The sequence below is a fragment of the Crocodylus porosus genome, unplaced genomic scaffold (assembly GCF_001723895.1).
Source record: "Crocodylus porosus isolate Cpor-Errol unplaced genomic scaffold, CroPor_comp1, whole genome shotgun sequence".
In the NCBI taxonomy this organism is placed as follows: Eukaryota; Metazoa; Chordata; order Crocodylia; family Crocodylidae; genus Crocodylus; species Crocodylus porosus.
The window spans coordinates 24,951,625-24,974,160 of NW_017728917.1; the positions used below are offsets into that span (position 1 = coordinate 24,951,625).

At 44.8% G+C, this 22,536-nt stretch overlaps 1 protein-coding gene across 6 annotated transcripts in view; it reads left to right on the plus strand.

Moving 5' to 3' along the window:
- The window catches only part of BICD2 (BICD cargo adaptor 2), a 144,706-nt gene that overhangs the window by 68,778 nt on the left and 53,392 nt on the right, over window positions 1–22,536 (plus strand). For all 6 annotated transcript variants that reach the window (XM_019536928.1, XM_019536929.1, XM_019536930.1 and 3 more), the window contains exon 2: window positions 4,407–4,619. In XM_019536928.1, the coding sequence (XP_019392473.1) occupies window positions 4,407–4,619 (213 nt within the window). The remainder of the gene's footprint in view (window positions 1–4,406; window positions 4,620–22,536) is intronic.

A 22,536-nucleotide genomic window follows, 5' to 3' on the forward strand; every position in this document is an offset into this window, starting at 1 on the left:
GTAGCCTCTCCTCGTAGGGCCTGCCCTGCTGCCCCCTGACCATGCGAGTGGACCCTCTCCATGTTGTCCACATCCCTCCTGAAGTGCATCACCCAGAACTGGACACAGTACTCCAACTGCGGCCTGACCAGTGTCGCAAGGGGGGGGGAAATCACCTCCTTGGACCTGGTGATGCATCTGTGGATACATGACAAGGTGTGGTTGGCCTTGCTGACCACATCCTCACACTGGCAGCCCATGTTCATTTTGGAATCAATAATGACTCTTTCTGCCACTGTGCTTTCAAGGGAGTTCCCCAGTCTATAGGTATGCTACCGGTTCTTCCTGCCCAAGTGCAGTATCCTGCACGTGTCAGTATTGAATCCCATCCTATTCACATTTGCCCACCCCTGTAACTAGTCCAGGTCCAGTTGTATCCTGTCCCTCCCTTCTAGCATGTCTACCTTGCCCCAAATCTTGGTGTCATCACCAAATTTAAACAGGGTGCTTTTTTCCCCCTCATCCAAGTCGCTGATAAAGAAATTGAACAGTGCAGGCCCAAGGACCGGGCCCTGAGGGACTCCACTGCCTACTTCCCTCCAGGTCGAATATGACCTGTCCACCACCACTCTCTGGGTGCAGCCCCCTAGCCAATTTATGACCCATCTGACTATGTAGGCATCAATGCTACAGTCACCTAGCTTTTTAATGAGAATGGGGTGGGAGACGGTGTCAGAGGCCTTCCTGAAGTCCAGAAAGACTACATCCACCATGACACCTGCATCCAAGGCTTTTGCAACCTGATCGGAGAAAGCTATCAGGCTGGTCTGACAGGACCTGCCCTTAACGAACCCATGCTGGTTGCCCTTGAGCATCCTCCCCCGTGCTGGTCCCTCCCAGATGTGCTCCTGGATCACTTTTTCAAAGAGCTTCCCCAGGGCCAAAGTAAGACTAATGGGCCTATATTTACCTGGGTCCTCCCTCCTCCCTTTTTTGAAAATGGGGACCACATTGGCCTTCCAGTCTACTGGCACCTGGCCAGAGCACCATGAGTGCTCATAAAGCCATGCCAGGGGCCCTGCAATGACTCCTGCCAATTCCCTCAGCACCCTGGGATGGAGAGCATCTGGACCTGCTGATTTGAACATGTCCAGCCGCTCCAAAAGTTCCCTAACTTGGTCCTCCCTGACTCTAGGCCTGGCAGAGTCATTCCTGAGTCCATCTGTATCCCAGTGGGGGAGAAGTCCCAGTCCCTGCTCAGAAAAATGAAGGCAAAGAATTTGTTAAAAAGGTCTGCTTTTTCATCTGGTGCAATCACCAGATTGCCAAGTGCATCTTGCAGGGAGGGGCCCCACGCTGCCGCGTGCCTTCTTTTTACTCCCTGTGTATTTAAAAAAGGACTTTTTGTTCGTGATCCTTGTTGCTAGTCCTTGTTCCATCTCTGCCTTAGCCTTCCTAACTGCCTCCCTACATACGCTTGCTATGGAGATATATAATCCTCTTTGATGAGAGCACCCCCCCGCTCCACTGGATGTATGCCTTCTTTTTGGCTTTCAGGCATTCCTGAATGTCTTTGGTGAGCCAAGGGTGCTTTTGAGTGCTCTTGCCCCCTTTGACTCGCGTTGGGATTGTCACCTCTTGGGCTTGGATGATTGTCTCCTTAAGGACCGACCACTTGTCTTGGATCCCTAGTTCTCCTACTTTCTGGAATCACAATGCCTCTCCTACCAATCTCCTCAACTCGTTGAAGTCGGCCCTCCTGAAGTCAAGGGCTACTGCCTTGCTGCAGGCCCTTGACACCCTGCCCTGGATGGTGAATTCCAGCAAGCGATGATCGCTATCGCCCAGGTTGTTGAGGACCTGGAGTCCCTCCAGCAGGGCATTCCCCATGGTGAGACTGTGCACCTCCTGGGTTAGGTGGAGGTCTTGTAGCCCAGCAAGGAACCTATATTAGTGGTCACATCTGGCTGACTGCTTCTCCCAGAAAATGTACGGGTAGTTTAGATCACCCATGATGACCACATCCCTTGACTTAACTGCCTCCGTTACCTGACCCGAGAATTCTCGCTCCAGCTCTTCCCCCTGGTTGGGTGGTCTGTAGTAGATACCCACTGTTAAGTCCCTTTCCCCGTGACCTCTTTGTATTCTGATCTGGAGCACTTCGGTCAGCCCTTCCTCCGCATCTGAAGATAGTGCATGCCATGCAGCTGGTAAGATAGCTGCTGCTTGTCTGGCTGTCAGGCAAAGGGGCAGTTCTGTGTTTAGCCCTCTTGGATGTTGCTGTTGACTGAACGCTGTACCTTGTGCCTGAAACATTTAAGTGAGCTGCTGGTAGTATATTTGAGGCATGTGATGTGGAAGCAAGGAAGAAATTTGCATGAAGAATTACCTACCATAAAGAACTAGTAATCTTGTTACTGCCCTTGCAAGGGTATGGGGGCTAACCTTGTGTGACAGGAGTTTCCAGGAGTAAATCCTCCTGAGAACGTATGTCCAGAAAGTGTGGCATCCCAGGAGACTAGGTGAGGCAGCAGGAGCTTCCTGCCACAGCAGGCGATTCCCATATCCTGTGATATCAGCCAGATTATATTTGATGGTGAAAAGCTCTCTCTGGCTGATTGTCAGTCACAAACCCCCTCAAGAAACCAGAGGCTTGGCATCTATTTCCAAAAGATTAAAAGCAAACTGGTTGTGGATAGTCAAGAATTTCTTGGTTAATTTGTTAAGCAGTTGGCTTTAATTATGCTCAGGAGTTTTGTTCTGTGGGTAATCAGAAATGGTTTTACTTGCCTTTCTGCTTGTAACTTGCTGACAGCATTAGCATCCCACTGGCTAGAGAACTTAAGCAACATACTAACATGGGGTAGAGGTTGGGGGTCTGTTCATTTTACTGGGTAAGTGGATGCTGAAGCATCCTTCTCCATAATAGGTCTAGGTCTCCAAGTAAATACAGGGTTGGGAAAGATTAATGTTGATTCTTTGGGGTGTAAGGAGAGGCTTATATGAGTTTTTGCTTTCTATCCCATTAACGTTTATGGAGATCTTGGATATTAGGCTTTTAATATGCTTTATACAGCTGAAACTTATTTGACAGGAACTTGCACAGATGGTGCTTTACATTCTGTATGAAATGTGGTGCTTTTTAAATTTTCCTTGGGTCAATTCTGTGAATCTGGTCAGAATTTCCTCGATGGATATTTATCTCCTGTTTCTCTGATTTTGCTTATCTGAAATAGAATTCAATCTGAGCTGTAAGTGGGTGTCTTCAATACTAGAGAGAGCAGACAATATATGTAATCATCTGTTTCACCCTGGTATATTCAATAATTACTGTATCAGTAAATGTTTCCTGCCTAATATGCAGCAGTAACAAAAGCACAGGAACCTGTTTATGTTAGAAGCACATTTCCTTTTGTGGCTGTGATAAGACACATTCATACAACTAGAGAAGAAATAGTTTTCTTAATTTTACAGTTGACTGGAGAGAGCCTTGTGAGGAGATGGTAGTTTGCCCTTGACCTGGATTAAAGCATAGTATTAATATTAGCTATGAAAACTGTTATCTGTGGGACTAGCATCCTAAAAACAGTTCTGGCACTTGGAAGACCTCACATTCATCTTGGCATGGAATGAGAATGGACTACTGCACAAACATACAGAAATTTAAAGATAGCATTCATTAATCTCCATGATTTAAGTCCATGTGTCAGGCAGTTTGTTACCAGTGTTATACCTAGTTAATATATTAGGAAAGCCTTTGCCTTATAATATCTATTAGTGAAAGCAATTTAATGGGCTCTAAAAAGAAATGGTGCCTTCTAAGGTTCACTGAATCTATAAGGGAAATGCCCACATCTCAGAGCAGAATCTTTCTGTTTGAAATATTAAGAAACAGCATAAAACCATTAGCATAAATTTTCTCATTATTGAATCTTTGCAACAGTGGATCTGATGATCAGATAATAGGTGGTGGGAAACTGAGACCTTGATTCAGCAAAGCACTTAAGAACATACCTAAGTCCTACTGGAGTCAGTGTAGGTGAAACAATACCTGGTCCTTCACCAAAGCAAATGCATGTGAAGTTCTAAATGCATGCTTTATGCATCATAAATCAGTTATTAGCAGCAACCGTGGGGCCATATCCTGCCCACAGCAGAGGATCTGTATGGACCAGCATGTGTACTATTCCAAGTTCAAAGCCTCTCTGTACATAGTCAGATTCTTAGTTGGTATAAACTAGTATAGCTCTATTGAAGACAAGGATCTTTTCTATAATGCACAGTGATTTGGTGCAAGAAAAGATTATTTGTATGTTTATTTTGCAACTGGCAAACAGAAGAATACTTTTTGAAACTATTAAAATGGCGGTAAGGGTCTTGTAAGATTCTATGTTTGATTACTCAAAGATGCATTTTTCTCATCCTAGGCTTTTGGGCAGGCTCATACCAACCACAAGAAGGTAGCAGCAGATGGAGAGAGCAGAGAGGAAACCTTGATTCAGGAGTCGGCTACCAAAGAAGAGTACTACATGAAAAAAGTGATGGAGCTGCAGACGGAGCTCAAGCAACTACGGAATGTCCTTGCCAACACCCAGTCTGAAAATGAGCGCCTTAATTCTGTTGCACAGGAGCTGAAAGAGGTAAGGGGGAATGGATAATGTACAGCCTCAGGTGAATTGCAAGAATGCTTTATTTCACTGTGAAACCTAGAGCTTCTGCTTTGTAATGGTGACCTATTCCAGGATCAAGATTTGCTCTATTCATAATGTCCTTAGCAGGTCAGTGACTCTCCTTGGGGACTGGAATAAAGCAGTGTACTTAAGCAAGACAGGAAAGTCACTTGGCTCAAGCAGGAGGAGCCTTCTGACTTGAATTCTGCTGGACTACCACCCTGTGTTGCAATTCACCAATGTTAATGTTGAAATAGTATCAGTGTGTGGTGATGGGGTAGAATTAATTATTTCATAGTTGGAAGGAAGTGGATGTATAAAATGGCAATGCTAAACTTGATCATTATTAAGGTCCTAATACTGCTTCCTTGTATAATTTTGCATTTTTTTGAGTAGCAACAGGCTGCCTTTTTACTGCTTTTTGTAAACTGTGCAACTTCTTATGAAAGGTATCTCTGAACCTTATCATAATGTTGCTTTGGGATTATGACTGTACAGTGCAGATAACACTAGACTGTCTGAAGGGAGGAAATAGTCAGAATAATGTACTGAATAAGCAGTACAGTTTTATTATGAGCCTTCTACATGTACATAATTTTGTTTATTTGAGCTAGAGAGAAATGAAAATGACACTTTGACCTCAGTTGCTTGGTTTGAGGTTACTTTAAATTTAATTGAATAGAAGGGTACAATAAACTATAATGAGCTATTCCATAATTGTACATTATGTAACTTCCTTCAAAGAAAGGTACAGGATCTGAAATGGCTGTCTTTTGTAGCTTGGATACTGGACTAGACTGGGAAGGTCCTATATAATAAGCATTGCCTACTAGATTATGTTAGTTATCTAAAACTAAACATTTCAGTCCTTGGGATATTTTAGTGGTTAAGAGATGTACAGAGATACCTCGTTTTAGTTTTCTTTCATTTCTGTATAAGTGAATGGCATATGCATGGACAAGGTATGGTGGGGGAGTTGTGCAGAAGTAGGAAGCCTTAAATTAAATGTTTCTGGAAAATGTCAGTGATTTCAACAATAATAGAATGGAATCAATCAATATGTAACCTGTTTGATGCAACAGTTAGGAATTTGCAGTATACATTACTGGGAGTGATCATACAAGAAGAAATCTAGCTCTTCTGTAGCTTCTTGCACCCCAGGAAAGCAGGACAGTAAAGCTGGAATCAAGTCAAACTTCTGTGCTTGGGCAATAGGAGCACATCAACCACCTGCAAGCACCTGCAAAACTAATCAATCAGAGATGCATTTCCCCACCCAAGCAGCCATGGCTATCTCCATAAGGGAATTCCAAATGCTGCTTAAACTGCTGATAGGTGGATTTTTAGTCCAAATCTATGAGTAACCAGATATATTTGGTGATTCTTTTTTTGTGGTCTTGCTTAAACAACATTGAGCTGCACATTGATTCATACAACACTGTCATACTTGCCATAGGACAAGCTGTTATTAGTCTGATGTTTTCTCTATGGTTGCAAGGAATAGGATGAAGAACAAGAAGTATTAAATTGCAGTAAGGGAAATTTAGATTGTCTAATAGGAAGAACTTTTGGCACAGTGAGAAAGTTAAGCATTGGGAACAGGCTACGCAAAGAGGCTTTAGAATTCCCATCCTTGGGCTTTTTTAAGAGCAGGTTAGATGGACACTTGACTGGGATGTTTTAGTCTGGGACAGTCCTGCTTTGAGTAGGACGTCGGACTAGATGGAGGTCCTTTCTAGCCCTCCTCTTCTCTGATCCCCTTGTCCCCTGATTGTTCGCATGAAATTAAACAAATCCTTCACACATCTGCAGAGGAACTGAGCGGTGCTCAAGAAGGAAGCAGTGACTTCAGACTGCTCATGAGAACTTGTGGAGAGAGATTCTTCCTTTGTTTAAACAAGGAAGGTCACTTTTCCTTTTGGTTGGTTGGAAAAAAATCTATTGAATTATTTTTTCTCCTACATTACCTAGAAATCTACCATTGAATTTCCATTTAACTTGTAAATTTTAAATGGAAAAATAAACTTGGCCAAGCGGGAAGCTTGTAGACCTCTGTTTTCTAAAGTTAGATCCCAGCTGGTGAATTTTGAGTGCTTGAAACCACCTAATCGAGCGCAGCATTCTTGTGCCTGTTCCTCTGTGGCCATTTAGTGCTTTTTTTTTCCATTTGAGTCCCAGATGTTTTTCTTCTGTTGGCAGAAAATAACACGAGTCCTTTAACATTAAAATGAAAACATCTGGGCCAGCTGTCTATGTATCTTAGGATTCCCTTCCTGTGAAGGTGTTTGCTTTTAAATCTTACTATAATTTAAACTGCCCTATAATTACAAGTTAGTTTGCAGCTCATGTGAGGCTGCATATGTGATCCTGTGGGAGATGCAGGTTTCTGTGAGGAGCCAAGTCAAAATGAATCAGTTGTCAGACCTGATAAGTTCAGCTTTTTCCACTACCCTGGGTCTTAGTAGAAAATGTTTTCTAGTTCTTCTTTGCTACCATTGAATGGTAGTTGAGTAAAGCTTGGAAGAGACATTCTGGTTTTATTTATTCAAAGGCATTATAAAGAGAGTTGGAGGGAGTTATGTTGTATGAGCTGTCTGGTGAGCGTGAAGTATACATTTATCTGTAAATTTGGGGTGAAGCACGGTCAGCCCTTAGTTTGCATGTGGAGCCAAATTATAAACAGAATATTGCCTAAGAGGGCTTCCTCTCCGCTCCAATATGCAGACAGTTAGTTGCTCCCTTGTAACAGTAAGGGGGCTTAGGAGTATGGACAAAATTACCATTGAAGGAAAAGTTCCAGGCCTCAGATACTACTGCCATTTGCTTTTTTTTCTACCATCTCAAGTAGAGATTTCATGTACAAGGATTTGGCACTTAGAATTGTGTTGATTCAGGAAGTTTTGTGTTAATATTAAGCAAAAGAGTGAAGGTGGTTTATGAGATTCTTAGTTGAAATAGGGAGTCTTTCACTTCTACCTTACCATTTGGTTTTGGATCCTAATGATCATGTGGGTGGTTTTTACCAGTCTGCTTTAAGATGTTCTTAATCCATTTCTTAGTGCAGGGGTTCCCAAAGTTTTATTCATGGAGGGCCATTTGATAAATGGACCATCATGTTGGGGATTTCATTAAAAAATGAATCTACCTTTTTATGTTCAATAGATGTAACATAATATGCTTCACTTCTCAAAGTAGCTGGGAAAAATTGCCAGGCTGCTACTGAGGGCTTCAGTTAGTCAGTTGCTACAGAACTGGCAATGGCTACAGCCTCACTGATCGGCTGGTTCTGCTGGGTTTGGCCACCATCAAAAAATCCCTTTGCAGGCTGTAGGTGGCCTGTAGGTGCATTTTAGGAACTGCTGTCCTAGTCAATGTGTTCCCAGTGTAAAACTGTTGAAATCAAGGGTTCCCTAGAGAATGCAGACTAAATCTGTCTCCCTTTTCAGTTTGATTTGTCTAGCAGGATCAACTGGGAAGTTTGTACTGTAATCCATTGGATATGGGCTTCACAGTCCATCTCTACCTGTCCATCTGGTGTTTTTTTCTGTTTTTCATTAAGGTTTTTTGAATATAGATTAAGTCTACTCTCAGTAACAGAACAAGAAGGTGATTTGTGCTTGGTTTGATTTGCAGCTCATGGTTGAATTGCATTGGACAAAATCAGTGACCAGATTAGTGCATGTTGGCATGGCATGGCAAAGTTAATGTCACAAATAAGCATTTAACTCATGATTTGCCATTACAGCATTTGGGAAGCCATCAGAAGCAGTGCCCGAGAGGGGGTGTGCAATAAATAAACTTCTCACAAGTGTCCATGTGGAGATGATCAGCATCTTAGTAAGGTGAAAATAATCTCTAGGGCACCTGATGTGGATGTGAATGATTTTGACAGTTTTCCATTGAAGCATGTAGCCCAGTCCTGCAGAGACAGGTTGTGAGGGTGTTACCAGTTGTGAATTAACTGCTGCCATTTGCCAGCTCAGCAGTTCATATGTCCTGAAGTAGTACTGGGAGGCAGTTCTCCTGCATAATTACTAATTGCACCTCTTTTTCACTCTTCTTTTGTCTTCACCATTTTAGCAGATTACAAAGCAGGTTTCATTTACTACCTAGCTTGGGTGCTCACCTTCATGTTAGACATGTATAGGTGGAATGGAGGGGGGAAATACTTGCACAATACTTTGAGGAGAGCATGAAAGGTAGAAGGATGCCCAAGTTGAAGAAAGAGAATATTTCTCAAAAAGTATGTGAGCACGTGTGCATGTGTGCTTTGGCTTGATACTGGGGCTTAAAATAATGGAGAAACCAAACATTTAAAGTATGAAGCTGGCTAAGAAAATGCAGCTCTGTAATTTGCAGTGAATTAGGGTATTATTGTTTTTAAAACATATGTCATTCAGAGTGGTAAGGAAGGTCTGAACTTTTTTTTCATTATTCCAAAAGTCCTAATATGGGGTGGGAGGGGGCAGCAGGAAGGGTGGAGAAGGGCAACTGTCTTTTTGAGGCTGCTGTTGAAGAAAGTGTGTGTTGCTTTGTTCTACATTATCAGTCATCTTGGCTCGGTTCTGCTGTATCAAGAAAATGCATTCAAGTAGCAAGGCAGTCTACAAAAATCTTTTGTTGCCTGCTTCCCCTCACTCCTAATACTTTTTCTATTAGAATTGTTCTGGGAAGATTCAATGAATATTTTTTTAGTGGGGACATTATTTTATACATTGCTGTCTGTTTAATGAAGATGTCCTTTCCGCCTCTGGTGGCAAAAGCTGTTAGCCCGGGGTAGGCAAAATGTGGCCCACCAGTCAGATCCAGCCTGCCAGGTCCTTCTATCCAGCCCACAAATTTAGAAAATATTTATCTGCTCCTGGCTGTCTGTCAAAACTGACAGAAGCCAGGGACAGGAGGAGCCGGCAGCAGGATGCTGCAGCCCAACCCCATCCCACCCCAGCCATTTCTTTGCCTTCCTGACCCCACATGGCTCCAGCACCACGTGGCTCCTGGCTACATCACTGGACTGGGGAGCACGGGGCCATGCCAGTACCCCGGGGGGGAGGGGTGTTCGTAGGGTGAGTCCCACACGCACACCTTTTACACTTCCAAACCACCAAGACACCCACACCCCTTCATACACCCCAGCCATTCTCCCCCCCACACCTCCCTCACCACAATATACAAGAGTAAGATTTCATTTTAAGCTATTATACTATCACCTCTACATACACTACACAAACACAAGTAAATCTGGACAAAAATATTTTTTGAAATCAAATTAATGTTTTAAATTAGCGGTTCTGAACAGGGGATACATGTACCCCAAGGGGGTACATCAAGCCTCATCAGGGGGTGCATGGGATGTATTTCATACAATGTCTAACACAGGTCGAAGGGCCTAAAAAATGTCTTGACAATTTGAAATTGCTGGGGTTTTATTGCTGTCAAACACACATGCGTATGGAAACCAGATAACCTACTCCTGCTCCATGCCTCAACCTTGCACCAGAAACATCGGTCCTAGGGAGTACGTGAAGTCTCACTCTGAGACCGAGGGGTACGTCAACAGAAAAAGGTTCAGAACTGCTGTTTTAAATGTTTGATTTTTTTTTGGGGAATATAATTTGGTATTTTTCTGGTTCCGAGATGGCAAAACCCCATGCTGCGAAAGGAGTATTTTTGGGGGCAAGGGGAGGGACTTCTGGTAGCAAGGGTTAGGGGGTGGGACTTCTAGTCACAAGATGGCGGGACACCTGTCAAGGGGTGGGGCTACCCATGTGGCCCTGGACAGCTTGCAAAAGCACGGTAAGTGGCCCTTCACCCAAAATAATTGCCTACCCCTATGTTATCACTGTTGCTTTCTGTCCTTAAAGTATTACGGAATTGGTCTAGTCCAAGGGGTAGGCAACCCCCGGCACATATGCTGGTGTGGCACGTGAAGGCATTTTGCTTGGCATGTGTGCCTTGGGGCAGTTGGTGGAGAAGTAGCCAGGGCTTAGTGCCACAACAAGGATTGGGCTCCTCTCAGCTCCCCCACCATCTGCCCCGGCACATCAACATCTTACAAGTTGAGGTTGCAGGTGTTGTTGGCATTCTGCCCAAAAATGTTGCCGACTCCTGGTCTAGTCAATGCACAGAGTATCCCTTCCTTTGTTAAAAGCAGGTATCTAATACCAGTTCTGTGATGGGCTTTGTGACTTCAACTTATGTGATGGCAACAGAAATCCCTTTAACCACCAGTACAGACCTATGCTAGCTTATCCTGTTGATGCTACCACCAGTTCTTGGAGGGAGAATGTCCTTGGGTGGGAGACACCAACCCTTCCTCGGTCTCTTCTACCAGCTTTTGAAGTGGGGTCTAATACTCTTACCAAAATGGATGCCTCTCCTTTTGAGCACTAGGTGCCATGCACCCAGTATTGGAAAGAACTAGTTGGGCGTCTTTCAGGTAATTTTGCTGAAGCAGAACCTGGTGGTGTTACCTTGGACAGCCAGATCTTCTTATGCCTTTTGTCATCAGAAGTTGAGCATGGCTTCAAGAACAAAGTCAGTCAAAGGGAAAGGGACAAATTTAGGCTGCTGGTGTGGTAAGGGATCACTCCAGGAAGGAGAGGCTCTGGGCTTGGCCTCCCTCTCCCAGTGAGGTTCTGCTCTCTAAGCACAGCTCAAGCTGTTTTAATTGACCCTGAGACCCCTGAGAGTTAAACAAATTCTTAAATTGGGCCATCTCTTTAGGGTAAAAAACTCAACCTTTCCCTTAAGACCCCAAAACCAGTACCTCCTCCTGTGGAAGGCCCCCAGAATTTCTAAAGCTCATTAGTTAGTCCTGGGTTTTTAAGCTGATGGTGTTACAAGTTTATGTATCTGTTCTTCTGTACCTTGAGTCTTGATGTTAAAGTATAGGAACTAAGTTGGGAATTATGTCACTGGTAAGTTAGGGCAGTGGAGGCTAACATTTTTGGCAAGCCCACCACAAATTAACTTCTCACCCTCCCTAAGTGCTACATCAGTCCCCCCCTTCTTTGCCTAATCTGGTGCTCTTTCTGCTCCCTGTGTGACCTCCTGCTCTGCTTTCTGTTTCCTGCCACTGTGCTGCCTGTCCCATCCTCAGTCTGTTGCTTGCCTAATACAGAGGCTGCTGTGTTACTTGTGCCATTCATGCCATGTGTTGACCGCTCATGATCTAGGGTGTGCTCTGTGCAGAGCAACTTGACTTTTTAAAAACTTTTTAATTTCCACTGTTCTGGTTCTGGTGCTTATGCTTCCAACATGGTAGCTATTTAAGTTGGTGGTTGGCTGCAATAGTCCCTCTTCCAATAGCAGCATTCAACTGATGCTATTTAAGTAGATAATAAGCTAATTGTTCAAGTTCTATTAGTACCTCTATAAGTACCCATAAGCACTTGCCTTTTCAGTGAGGAAAGAGTATTCCAAGTGTCATGGGTGTATTTCTAGTTCAGCAGCTAAAGTGCTGATTAGTCCTTTTTATATTATGCATCATTATGCTCTGTTGTCCTCTCAAGCAAGGTAGCGTGAACTCTTCAAATGAAAAAGATATATTTGAAATTCCCTGCAGTCAAAGGAAAACCTTGTAATTTTGCATATTACATTTAAGGGAAACAATATTGTATTTGGTGGAATAGAAATTTAAAAAAAGAAAAAGTAAAGAGCCAGCCATCAGGCAATTAAGTTAAAACTGGTCCAGAGGAACTTATAATAGTGTATTATACAGTATATTTTAAAGCCTTGCTCTATTTATGGACTTGCACGTAGTTTGGATTAGTTCCAATTTAATTTGTTTTTTAAGGATGTATCAAAATCTAATATTTGGACAAGCTGCCAAGGAAATAGTGAGGAAAGGTGTTCTTAATAATATAACATGTCACACTTCTCTCTCATGTGGACATTCTTATGCAGAGAATAAGGTGCATTAACTAACCTGAACACTTTACAGTTTTAAACTCCAGAATGAGACGCAATGGTTTCGGTAAAAAAAAAAAAAAAATTATAACAACATGATAGGAATTCATAGGAAAGGTGGAAAGAAATGATAAATTGGAACCTACTCAAAACAATAAGGATAATAGAGTAGGTATGAAATAGATTAATAGATTATAGAGTCAGAAGGGACCATGTGGCCACCTAATGGATCATTGTGTCCGAACCCCTGCCACTGGCAGGAAAGAGGACTGAAGTCAGGCGACCCCAGCCAGGTGGTTGTCAAGCCTCCTCTTGAAGATCTCCAAGTTAGGTGATAGCACCACCTCTCTTGGAAGCCCATTCCAGACTCTGGCCACCGGTATTATAAAAAAATTTTCTTCCTAATGTTTAACCTAAATCTACTCTCCACTAGTTTGCGCCCATTATTCCTAGTTATCCCTGGGGCGCTCTGGTAAACAGCACATCCCCAATTCCCTGATGTCCTCCCTTGATAAACTTATAGGTGGTCACAAGGTCACCCCTCAGCTGTCTTTTATATAGGCTGAAGAGATCCAACCTCTCCTTGTAGGGTCTTTTATGGAGACCACTAATCATGCAGGTGGCCCTCCTACCTGCATTTCCAGATTCTTCGTGTCCCTCTTGAAATGCGGCGCCCAAAGCTGGACACAGTACTACAACTGCAGCCTGACTAGTGCTGCATAGAGGGGGAGCATCACCTCTTTTGATCTGTTGGTTATGCATCTGCTAATGCATGACAAGGTGCAATTGGCTTTGTTGATGGCGTCATTGCACTGCCGGCTCATGTTCATCTTGGAGTCAACTAGGACTCCAAGATCTCTCTTAGCCTCTGAGCTGCTGAGGAGGACATCTTCCAACCTATAGGTGTGCTGGGGATTCCTCCTTGTTAGGTGGAGTACCTTACATTTATCTTTGTTGAATTGTATCCTATTATGTTCCACCCATTGATCTAACCTGTCCAGCTCAGCCTGTAACTACTCCCTGCCCTCTGGTGTATTAACTTTGCTCCATAATTTGGTATCATCTGGGAACTTTGAGAGGGTACTCAACACGCCCTCGTCCAAATCACTGATGAGATATTAAATAATACCGGCCCAAGAACCGAACTCTGTGGGACCCCACTGCCCACCTCCTTCCAAGATGAAAATGACCCATCAACTACCACTCTCTGGGTGGTCCCTAAGCCAGTTAGCCACCCACCTGACTGTGTGGGTGTCCACTCCACAGCCCATTAGCTTCCCTGTGAGAATAGGATGTGAAACTGTGTCGAAGGCCTTCCTAAAATCCAGGTAGATGACACTGACCTCTGCTCCTGTGTCAAGGCAGTATGTGACCTGGTCATAACAGTCTACAAGGTTTGTCAGGCAGGATCTACCTACGACAAACCTGTGCTGGTTTCCATTTAGCATTGTTTCCCCTACTGGGCTTTCACAGGTATGCTCTTTGATTTTTTTTCTCATATTTTCCCAGGGATGGACGTAAGACTGACTGGCCTAAAGTTACCTGGCTCCTCCCTTCTCCACTTCTTAAAAATGGACACCATGTTGGCCTTTTTCCAGTCCTCAGGGACCTGTCTGGAGCACCATGAGAGCTCAAACAGCTGTGCCAGTGGCTCAGCATTGACACTGGCCAATTCCTTCAGCACCCGTGGATGGAGGTTATCCGGGCCAACTGGCTTGTACCCATCCAGCCCTTCCAAGTGCTCTTTAACTAAGTCAGCACTAACCTTTGGTGGTCTGGTACCTTTTGGACATCTGTCTATATTCAAGGTGTGTGGATTGTCTTGGTCAGTATTAAGGAATAGTGAAGCAAAGAACTCATTGAAGAGCTCTGCCTTTTTGTCTGCATTAACCACCAACTGACCTGATTTGTCCTGCAGGGGCCCTATGCTACTCTGCACCTTTTTGCTTGCTACATATCTGTAGAAGGACTTTTTATTGTCCTTGATTGCTGTAGCCAGCCTAAGCTCCAGTCCTGGCCTTGGTGTGCCTAACTGACTCTCTGCAATAGCGTGCCAGGGTGGTGTATGCCTCCTTTGTGGCTGCCCCCTGCTTCCACTGCCTATATATCTCTTTCTTTGCCCCCAGTCTTTCCTGAAGTTCCCTGTTCAGCCAAGGGGGCTTTTTATCCCCTTAGCCCCTTTCCTCTGTAAGGGGATAGACTCCTTTTGTGCTACAAGAATCACTCCCTTGAGAAACTTCCAACCCTCTTGGACCCCCATTAGCCCAATGCTCTTGAGTTCGGCCACCTCACTTACTAGGTTCCTAAGATTAGTAAAGTTGGCCCTTCTGAAGTTTAAAACTCTAGCCTCACTGGATATTTTTGTCACCCTTTGCTGGATAGTAAACTCTACCAAGTGGTGGTCACTGTCACCCAGGTTACTGTGTACCTGCAGGCCCTCACAAGATCATCCCCTGTTGCTAGGACCAGGTCTAGCAGGGCGCTACCCCTGGTGGGACTTGACACCGTCTGGGTTAGGTGGAGGTCCTGCACACAGTGTAAGAACCTCCTTGAGCGACTTGTTTTGGCCGGCTGTTCCTCCCAGCTGATATCCGGGTAATTTAGGTCCCCCATGACCACTGCCTCCCTCGCCTGTATGACATCTGAAAGATGCTTGGAGAATACCTCATCTAACTCATCATCCTGGTGAAGAGGTCTGTAGTAGACCCCCACTACCAAGTCCTTCTCCCCTGCCTCCCTCCCCCCGATCCTGACCCACAGTGTCTCGGTATTTCCCTCCTCCACTCCTGCCTTGATGACAGAAGATGTGTACCACTCCTTAACAGAGAGCTACTCCCCCGCCTTTTCTCCCCACTCTGTCTCGTCTATATAACCTGTACCCCTCAATATCTACTGTCCAGTCATGTGTAGAATCCTGCCATGTTTCAGTTAAGTCGACTAGGTCATACTGCGTGCTAGCAAGCAGGATTGAGAGAAGGAAGTGGGAGGAAAAAACAAGCAGAAAGGAAAGACAGGTGCTCAGAGAACAAAAGAGTAAGATAGTATCAAAGATTATAAATTGAACTGAGACTTGTGCATAATGGATACAAATGAGGAGTTGGCCTCTGAATACTTTGCGTATAGGAAACCAGGAGGTGGCTTCACAGAAGAAATGGATTTGGTTTGAGCAAGCAGGAAGGGGAGATGGCTGCAAAAATAGTTTAGGCTCACCAGAGTGGGAAGATTTGTGACAGGGAAGTTGCCGTTGTGATTATGGAGGGATTATGGAAATGACCTCTATAGAGAACTCTGATATAGAAGTAAGATTAAAGAGGTGAATAGAGCAGTGTCTCAAAGAAAGTAAGGTTAAGATTTGAGCTGGGGGAGAGAAAGTTGGAGGTAAAACAGGGAATGGGACCAAGTCTGTTGTTCAGTACATGCCAGGAGTGCATACAGGTTGAAGCCTTAGGAGTAGACATGGTCCCTTGAAGTGGGAACGTAGGAAACTAGGAGATGATGACTAAGGATGAGCACCAAAGTGGGGTCAAAAGAGGGAGAGAGATGAGACCATTAATGGCCCTAAGAGTGCAGTCCAAGGCCAGGTCTTCGCTACAAATCTAACGATATTTCTTGGAGCACGTGTGTAAGCTGGGCCCAAATGTGGTACCTTGTGTCTTTGTTATAACCTAGATTTCTACATGAGGCCTAACCCTGCCTTCAGTAACAGTGTATTAGTACTCAAAAATGGATACTAAATATATGGTAGTTTAGAATCTCAACCAGAGAGAGGAAGGAACTGGGAGAGTCAAGGTAAGTGGAAGCAGAATTGGAAAAGAAGTGAATCAAGTACATTGTAGAGCTAGCTAAAATATTGTGGAACATACTGTAATCCTTCTAAAAAAAAAAAAAAAAATCAAAGGGGGGGTTTTAAAATTTGAAAAACTTCAGCTGTGTTGTGGAGCTGAGAAGTATATGTCTCTTCCAGTTCTTTAGGTGGCTGTTACAAGTTGAATACCATGTGGAACACTTTGTAATAATTTTTTTTTAAAGTGTGAATGGATACACCTAATGTATGGTTCATTCTACTTTCCCATGGTTTTGGTTATTTAAAAGTCCAGTTTTCATTTTCTTCCAACTGTTGGGGTAAGATGGATGGGTACTGGAAGGGGTTGTTATTATTACAAATCACCCATTTCTATTTTCATGTACTCTCTGAAGAAAAAAAATACATTTATATATTATCTTTCATCCTGAGAGATCCCAAAGCACTTCTGAATAGGGGTGTACCGATAAGGATTTTTTTGGGCTGATACCAATGGCCGAATTTTAACCAGCCATATCGCCTGATACTGATCCAGTTGCTGCTGGGCTGCATATTGGCTTGGAGAGTAGCATCCAGCTAGTGGGTGAGTGGTGTGTGGCAGATTGAGGCCCCCACAATGAGGGAGGAAGTGGGGCTGGGGTAGGGGCAGGCACTGCCCAGCTGGTGTGGAGTGTGGGACAGAGCTGTGGCTCATCTGGGGGACAGAAAGGTGGGGTCAGGCTCCTGCTCTGCTGCATGCATACCCAGGGGAGGCATGGGGGGCATGTGGCCCCTGGATCTGTGTGCAGGGTGAGGGTGGGTTACTACTTCAGGCTCGGGACTGCGTGGGGCTCTTTTGGGGGGGGGGCTGGGCCCAGGCTACGCTCAGGCTGGGTGAGGCAGGTGGTGGCACTGGGAGGGGAGGTTATGGGGGAGGGGGCTACAGCCACTCAAATTCTCTGTAGCACCCCCAACACCCCTCCTAGCGCTACCACTGCCCACCTCACTCAGCACAGCCTGGGCCCAGCCCCCATCTCTGCCGGGAAGAGCCTAGAGCAGCCCCAAACCCACAGGGTGCAGTAGCAGCCCGCCCTCACCTTGCACACAGATATGAGGGACACATGTCCCCCCCATGGCTCCCCAGGGGTGCATGTAGTGGCAGAAGCTGCCCCCTGCCAGATGAGCTGCACCCTACCTTGGCTGGGTAGCTCCTGTCCCTGCCCTAACTCAGCTCAGTCCCTCACCATGGGGGCCTTGATCTGACTCCCTCACACACCCTTCCCTCCCCCTGCACAGACTTACTAGCCAAACGCTGCTTTCTGCTGCTGGGCTGCATTCCTGGCTCCATGCATGCATCCGACACTTATTGGTGAAATTATCAGCCACATCACCCATAAAAAACCGATTGCCAATAATGTCAATTTTCCTTTTATTGGTGCTGATACGATACGGATTGATGTCCTGGTACACCTCTACTTTTGAAAGCATGGTTATATGTCACCTCTGTAAAATACACCCTATGAAAGGGTCTAGGGGCAGAAGTTACACATAAACGGTAAATGTTTGGAAACTGGTTTAAACCTGTAACAGAATAGAAGTGTAGTGCACATAAACCAATTTCAAAATGGTCAGAACCGGTTTAACATAAACCTGGCTGAATGTAGACTTAAACTGACTTAGGTTAAACTGGTCAATCACATTTCTGTCCCAGATTCTTTCCCAACTCAAATTAACCCGCAGTCCCCCAGGATGCCTTGCACCTCCCCTGCAACCCCTCCCCCCCTGCAGCTGGGCCAGTGGGAGTCAGAGGTGTGCGGGGGGTGGCGAGGAAACATGCCTGTCCTGGGACCAGCACCCTGGGCTGGACCTGTCCGTGTGGGGAGTTCCCCTGTCCTGGTCCAGGTTCCTCTCCCCCACCCCCCCAGTGGTTCTGGCCAGCTGTGGGAGCACTGTGCTGGCTACTGAGCATTGCCCCCTTTTCAGTCTCTGACCTGCAGGGGGAAGGAGGGGGAACTCACATCCCAGTGCCAAACCAGGGTCTGCTCCCTTCTCCTGCTGACTGGATCAGGCCCACTGCCCCCACTTACTTTCTCCCTGCCCCCTGATTACCTGTGGCTGCTTGGTGCTGCATGTCCCAGGGAGCAGGCAGGGAAGGGTGAAATGGCTTGCTCAGCCTGGCTGAACACCTTCCCTGCCTGCTCCTTGGAGGAGATGCCTGAAGCCACAAGTAATCATGGGTAGGGGGAGAAGGTAGGAATCTGGGGTGCTGGGGAGAGCAGGGAGAGTAGTGGCTCCAATCTGGGTCAGCAGAGTGGGGGGAGACCCTGGCTTGGCACCTGGACTAGGACTACTTCCTCTATCTGCAGTGGGGGAAAGCAGGGGTTTGGGGGGCCTGCTCTAGCACCCTCTGCCTTCTGACCTGGGGTGGTGTAGGCTTCTGCCTACTTTTCAAAACTGAGAACTAGGTATTAGTTCAGTTCCCCATTAGTTTAATTTATGCAGCTTAGAGAAACCTGTGAAGATTGAGTTGATTCTGCCTTGGTCTTTCTGACTGTACCTATTTAGCCTGGAAAGCCAGCAAACATCTGGCACGCAGCGCACTTTGTATAATAATTTGAGAGAGAGAGGTGGGTGTTCTTGAGCTTGGTTGTTTTTTTGGTTTTTTTTTTAACCCAGTGTACTTGGAGAAAAAACACTTTTTGATCCTTTACCCTATTACAGCATAGATTGGGTCCCACTGGGAACATTCAACCCATACTTTAGAACAGTGGTTCTCTACCTGTTTGCCCTGCAGCCCCCCAGCCCTGCAGCCCCTTGTAGCCCACCCCCTGCCAGCAGCTCCTGAGCCTTGGCTGCCACTCACGGGAGGCCACTGTTTCTGCAGCTGGAGCAGAGTGTGGAGCCCAGAGGTTGTGGGGTGGATGTGGGCTGCCAGCTGTGGTCTCAGGGCTCTCTGCCCTGCTGCCTTCCCTCCAGGGCCTCCCTGACCTGGGTGCAGGTGGGACCTGGCACCAGTGGGTAGGGAGGCTTAGTGCCACTGGCAGGACCCCTCAGAGTTGTGGCCCTCACTGCTGCCAGGCAGGCAGGGGGTGCCTCGCCATAGCAGTGCAGCCGACATGGGGCTCCTGGCAGCGGCACCGAGCCTCCCTGCCCTGCTCTACCATGGAGGCCCCTGGGGGAGGGCAGCAGAGCAGGGCACATGTCCCCATATGCCTCCCTCCCTGGGAGTGCATGCAGCGGTAGGGAGCTAGCCTCCATGATGCCACCCCCCAGACAAGCCACCTGTGGCTCAGTCCTGCTCTCCGGCTAGGCCCTGCAGTTGCACATTCCCACCCCAGACACCACCCTGGCTGGGCAGTGGCCCTCTGCTTTGCCTTGACCTGCCCTACTCTACTTTATTCTCTTCCTTCCCTCCCTCACCATGGGAGCCTCAAACTGTTCTTCCCATCCCCCAGCATAGACTTACCTGGAGGGAGCTGCCGGAGCGGTTTTCTACGCCGCCTGGCTGTGGTGTGTGTGTGTGCATGCTTTTGCCTCTGATCACCCTCCTCCCACTCCCCTGGCCCCAAGCAGCCCTTTGTAAACTGGAACTCTGCCAGCCTGCAAGGGGAAACCCACCGTTTCCCTCATTTTTCTCCCTGACTCTAACAAACTGTGGGCAGAAATCTTTACTTTTTTTTTTTAACAGGATGTCACATGGACTGCCACATGGGTTGAGAACAACTCGTGTGTGTGTGTAAATGGCATTTAAATATTTTTAACAATCAGTTTATTGAAAAGAAAATGAGAGATTTTTATTTTAGTGGTGAATAAATGAAAGCCATTCAGACTGTGATTAATACATATATTTTTAATTCTGTGTCCTTATATGTGTGCGACTCATATAAAATATAAATATAAAAAACACATAAAATAATCCCTTCTTTAACGAAGCTGTCCCCTGCATTGACATTACCAGTATTAAATGCTTTGGTTGAAAACCTTTGTTTGTGAGCAAGAGATTTTGAAAAAATCAGGCTGGAGGTAGATTTCTGTTCCAAAGGAGCGGAGCCTATCATCTGGTCTGCCAGACTGGATTCCTTGTCCTACAACAGATTGAAAGAATTATCAGGGTCACCATGTCAATTTTTTTTTTCCCCCCTCCTCTTCCCTCTCCCTCCCCCACTCTTGAGGCCTGGAAGGGATGTCTGGATAAATAGGCACAGTAATTGCCTGTCTTTTGTTCATTACAGGAAGTTTAAATGTGGTGATAACTGCTGGGTGCTGTCTTAGCATATTGCAGATGGCTGCAGATGGCAGCTATTTTCTTCCCACCTTTTTATCTTCCTCAAAGTTGATATCACATTGGCTTCCTCCTGTTTTGAAATTATGAGATTTTTGTATTTTTACAGTGGGGAAGTATCCTATATCATTTGTGGCCCCTTGAGAAGTAATAGAATACCTGTTCCAAAGAAGAATTGTCAGTTGATGTTCTTTGCAAGTATTCAAGGAGGCATCTGCTAGTGATTTCTCAATTTGTTTTTGTGTACTGATATATTCAGAGGAAATATGTTAACAGCAGCATTGCTCTTCCTGTAATGGCTGCTGCCTGCCATCAGAATTGTATTAATTAAATAAATAAATAAATAAAATAATAATAATGATCTATAAAAAATAGATGCTGAAATTCAGAGGCACAGAAGTCACCCCTTGAGCATGGTGTGAGTTTTGAGACTCCATGTTTCAGATCTCTATCAATACAGATAGCTTTTACTAGTACATCTGTGAGTTTCTTACCTTTGTTAAAGGATTTTTCAAAACATTGGTTACTAGGAAAACTCCAGAATATTCTGTTTGGAAACTAACCTTGTATCATGCATGGCTAAGGGGAGGGCTTACTTTGTTCTTTAATTAAAATGGTCTGTGACCATAAGTTCTATGCCAGTGGGAGCATAATTTTTAATGATGCTTCCTTACAACCCCAATTTTAATCTTTGTCTAATTTCTTTCAACCTCCATTTTGACCTTTGCTTGCTCAGACACATGTGGGCACTGTATAAAAAAAAAACTGCCTTACAGGATCTTAATCTTTAATGGATCTAAAAACTGCTTACACTTTCTAAAGAATGACTCTGACTAGGAAAACAGTAGCTAGAAAAAAACTTGGCAACTCATTAATTAATAAGTGGTTTGTTCTTTCTTTGCTGAATTAAAACTTCAGAGCAAGCTCAACAGTGTTACAATTTTAGGGCATAAAAAAATTATGATGCTGTTTAATTTTACCTGCTTTATGAAGTCCTTAAGTACTGTGCCCTCTGGTAGTATTTCCAAATAATATTTGTTTGGGGGAACTTATGAGAGGGACAGTTTAGCTTGTTCGGAAACAGGAAAGGGCATATATTGCAGTACATCCTAAAGCAGGGCTACAGTAAATGTAGTAAACAACAACTTTTATTTCTCCATGTACAGTTAGCAAACAGATGACCCACGACTGCTTCTAAGGTTTCACATGTCGCATACAGGAGGTTTTCAATATGCCGGGTATAGCAGAAAATAGCTCAGATAAGAGGCAGAAATGTTTTGCTAGGAAATAGTCACAAGTACTATTAAAAACTGTCTTGCTGTGCTGTCTGTACATCAGCTGGTGTTAATTCTTCTGTCCTCTTGCAGCCTGTTCACTTCTGTAGACTAGGCACCCTAAAGCAATTTTGTAAGATTGAAAAGGAATTCAAGACAAAATCTAGTTTTGACATGCCATATTAATATTCCCCTTTTTATCTTTCTTTCATGCACAAGATTTTCAGCCGGTGGCTGAACAAAGGTATTTACCATGTAAATTGCACACAGGAGATTCTCTTGCTAGACAAAATGAGTTCAAATCTGTGGAGTTCCCACGTGCAATTTTTAATTTTTATATGCTTCTTATTCATATTGATGAATAAGGAGCTCACTCATGAAACCTCAGCACATTTAGCATTTGAACTCTTATCGAGAAAAGTTTGCTGCTATTCTAGGCTGAAATACAACTTACCAGTTAAATTTGGGTTCCTTTCGCACTTCTCAAGTTAAAGCTGTCTAGCTTTCATATGTCCTTTGGATTCACCTCCGAGGAGAATTATTCTGCACTGGTCTGCTCCTGCAGGGAGCAAACCAGGAAAGCCAAGGCTGCAACTGAACTCCAACTAGCTTCAAGCATCAAGGACAACAAAAAGTCCTTTT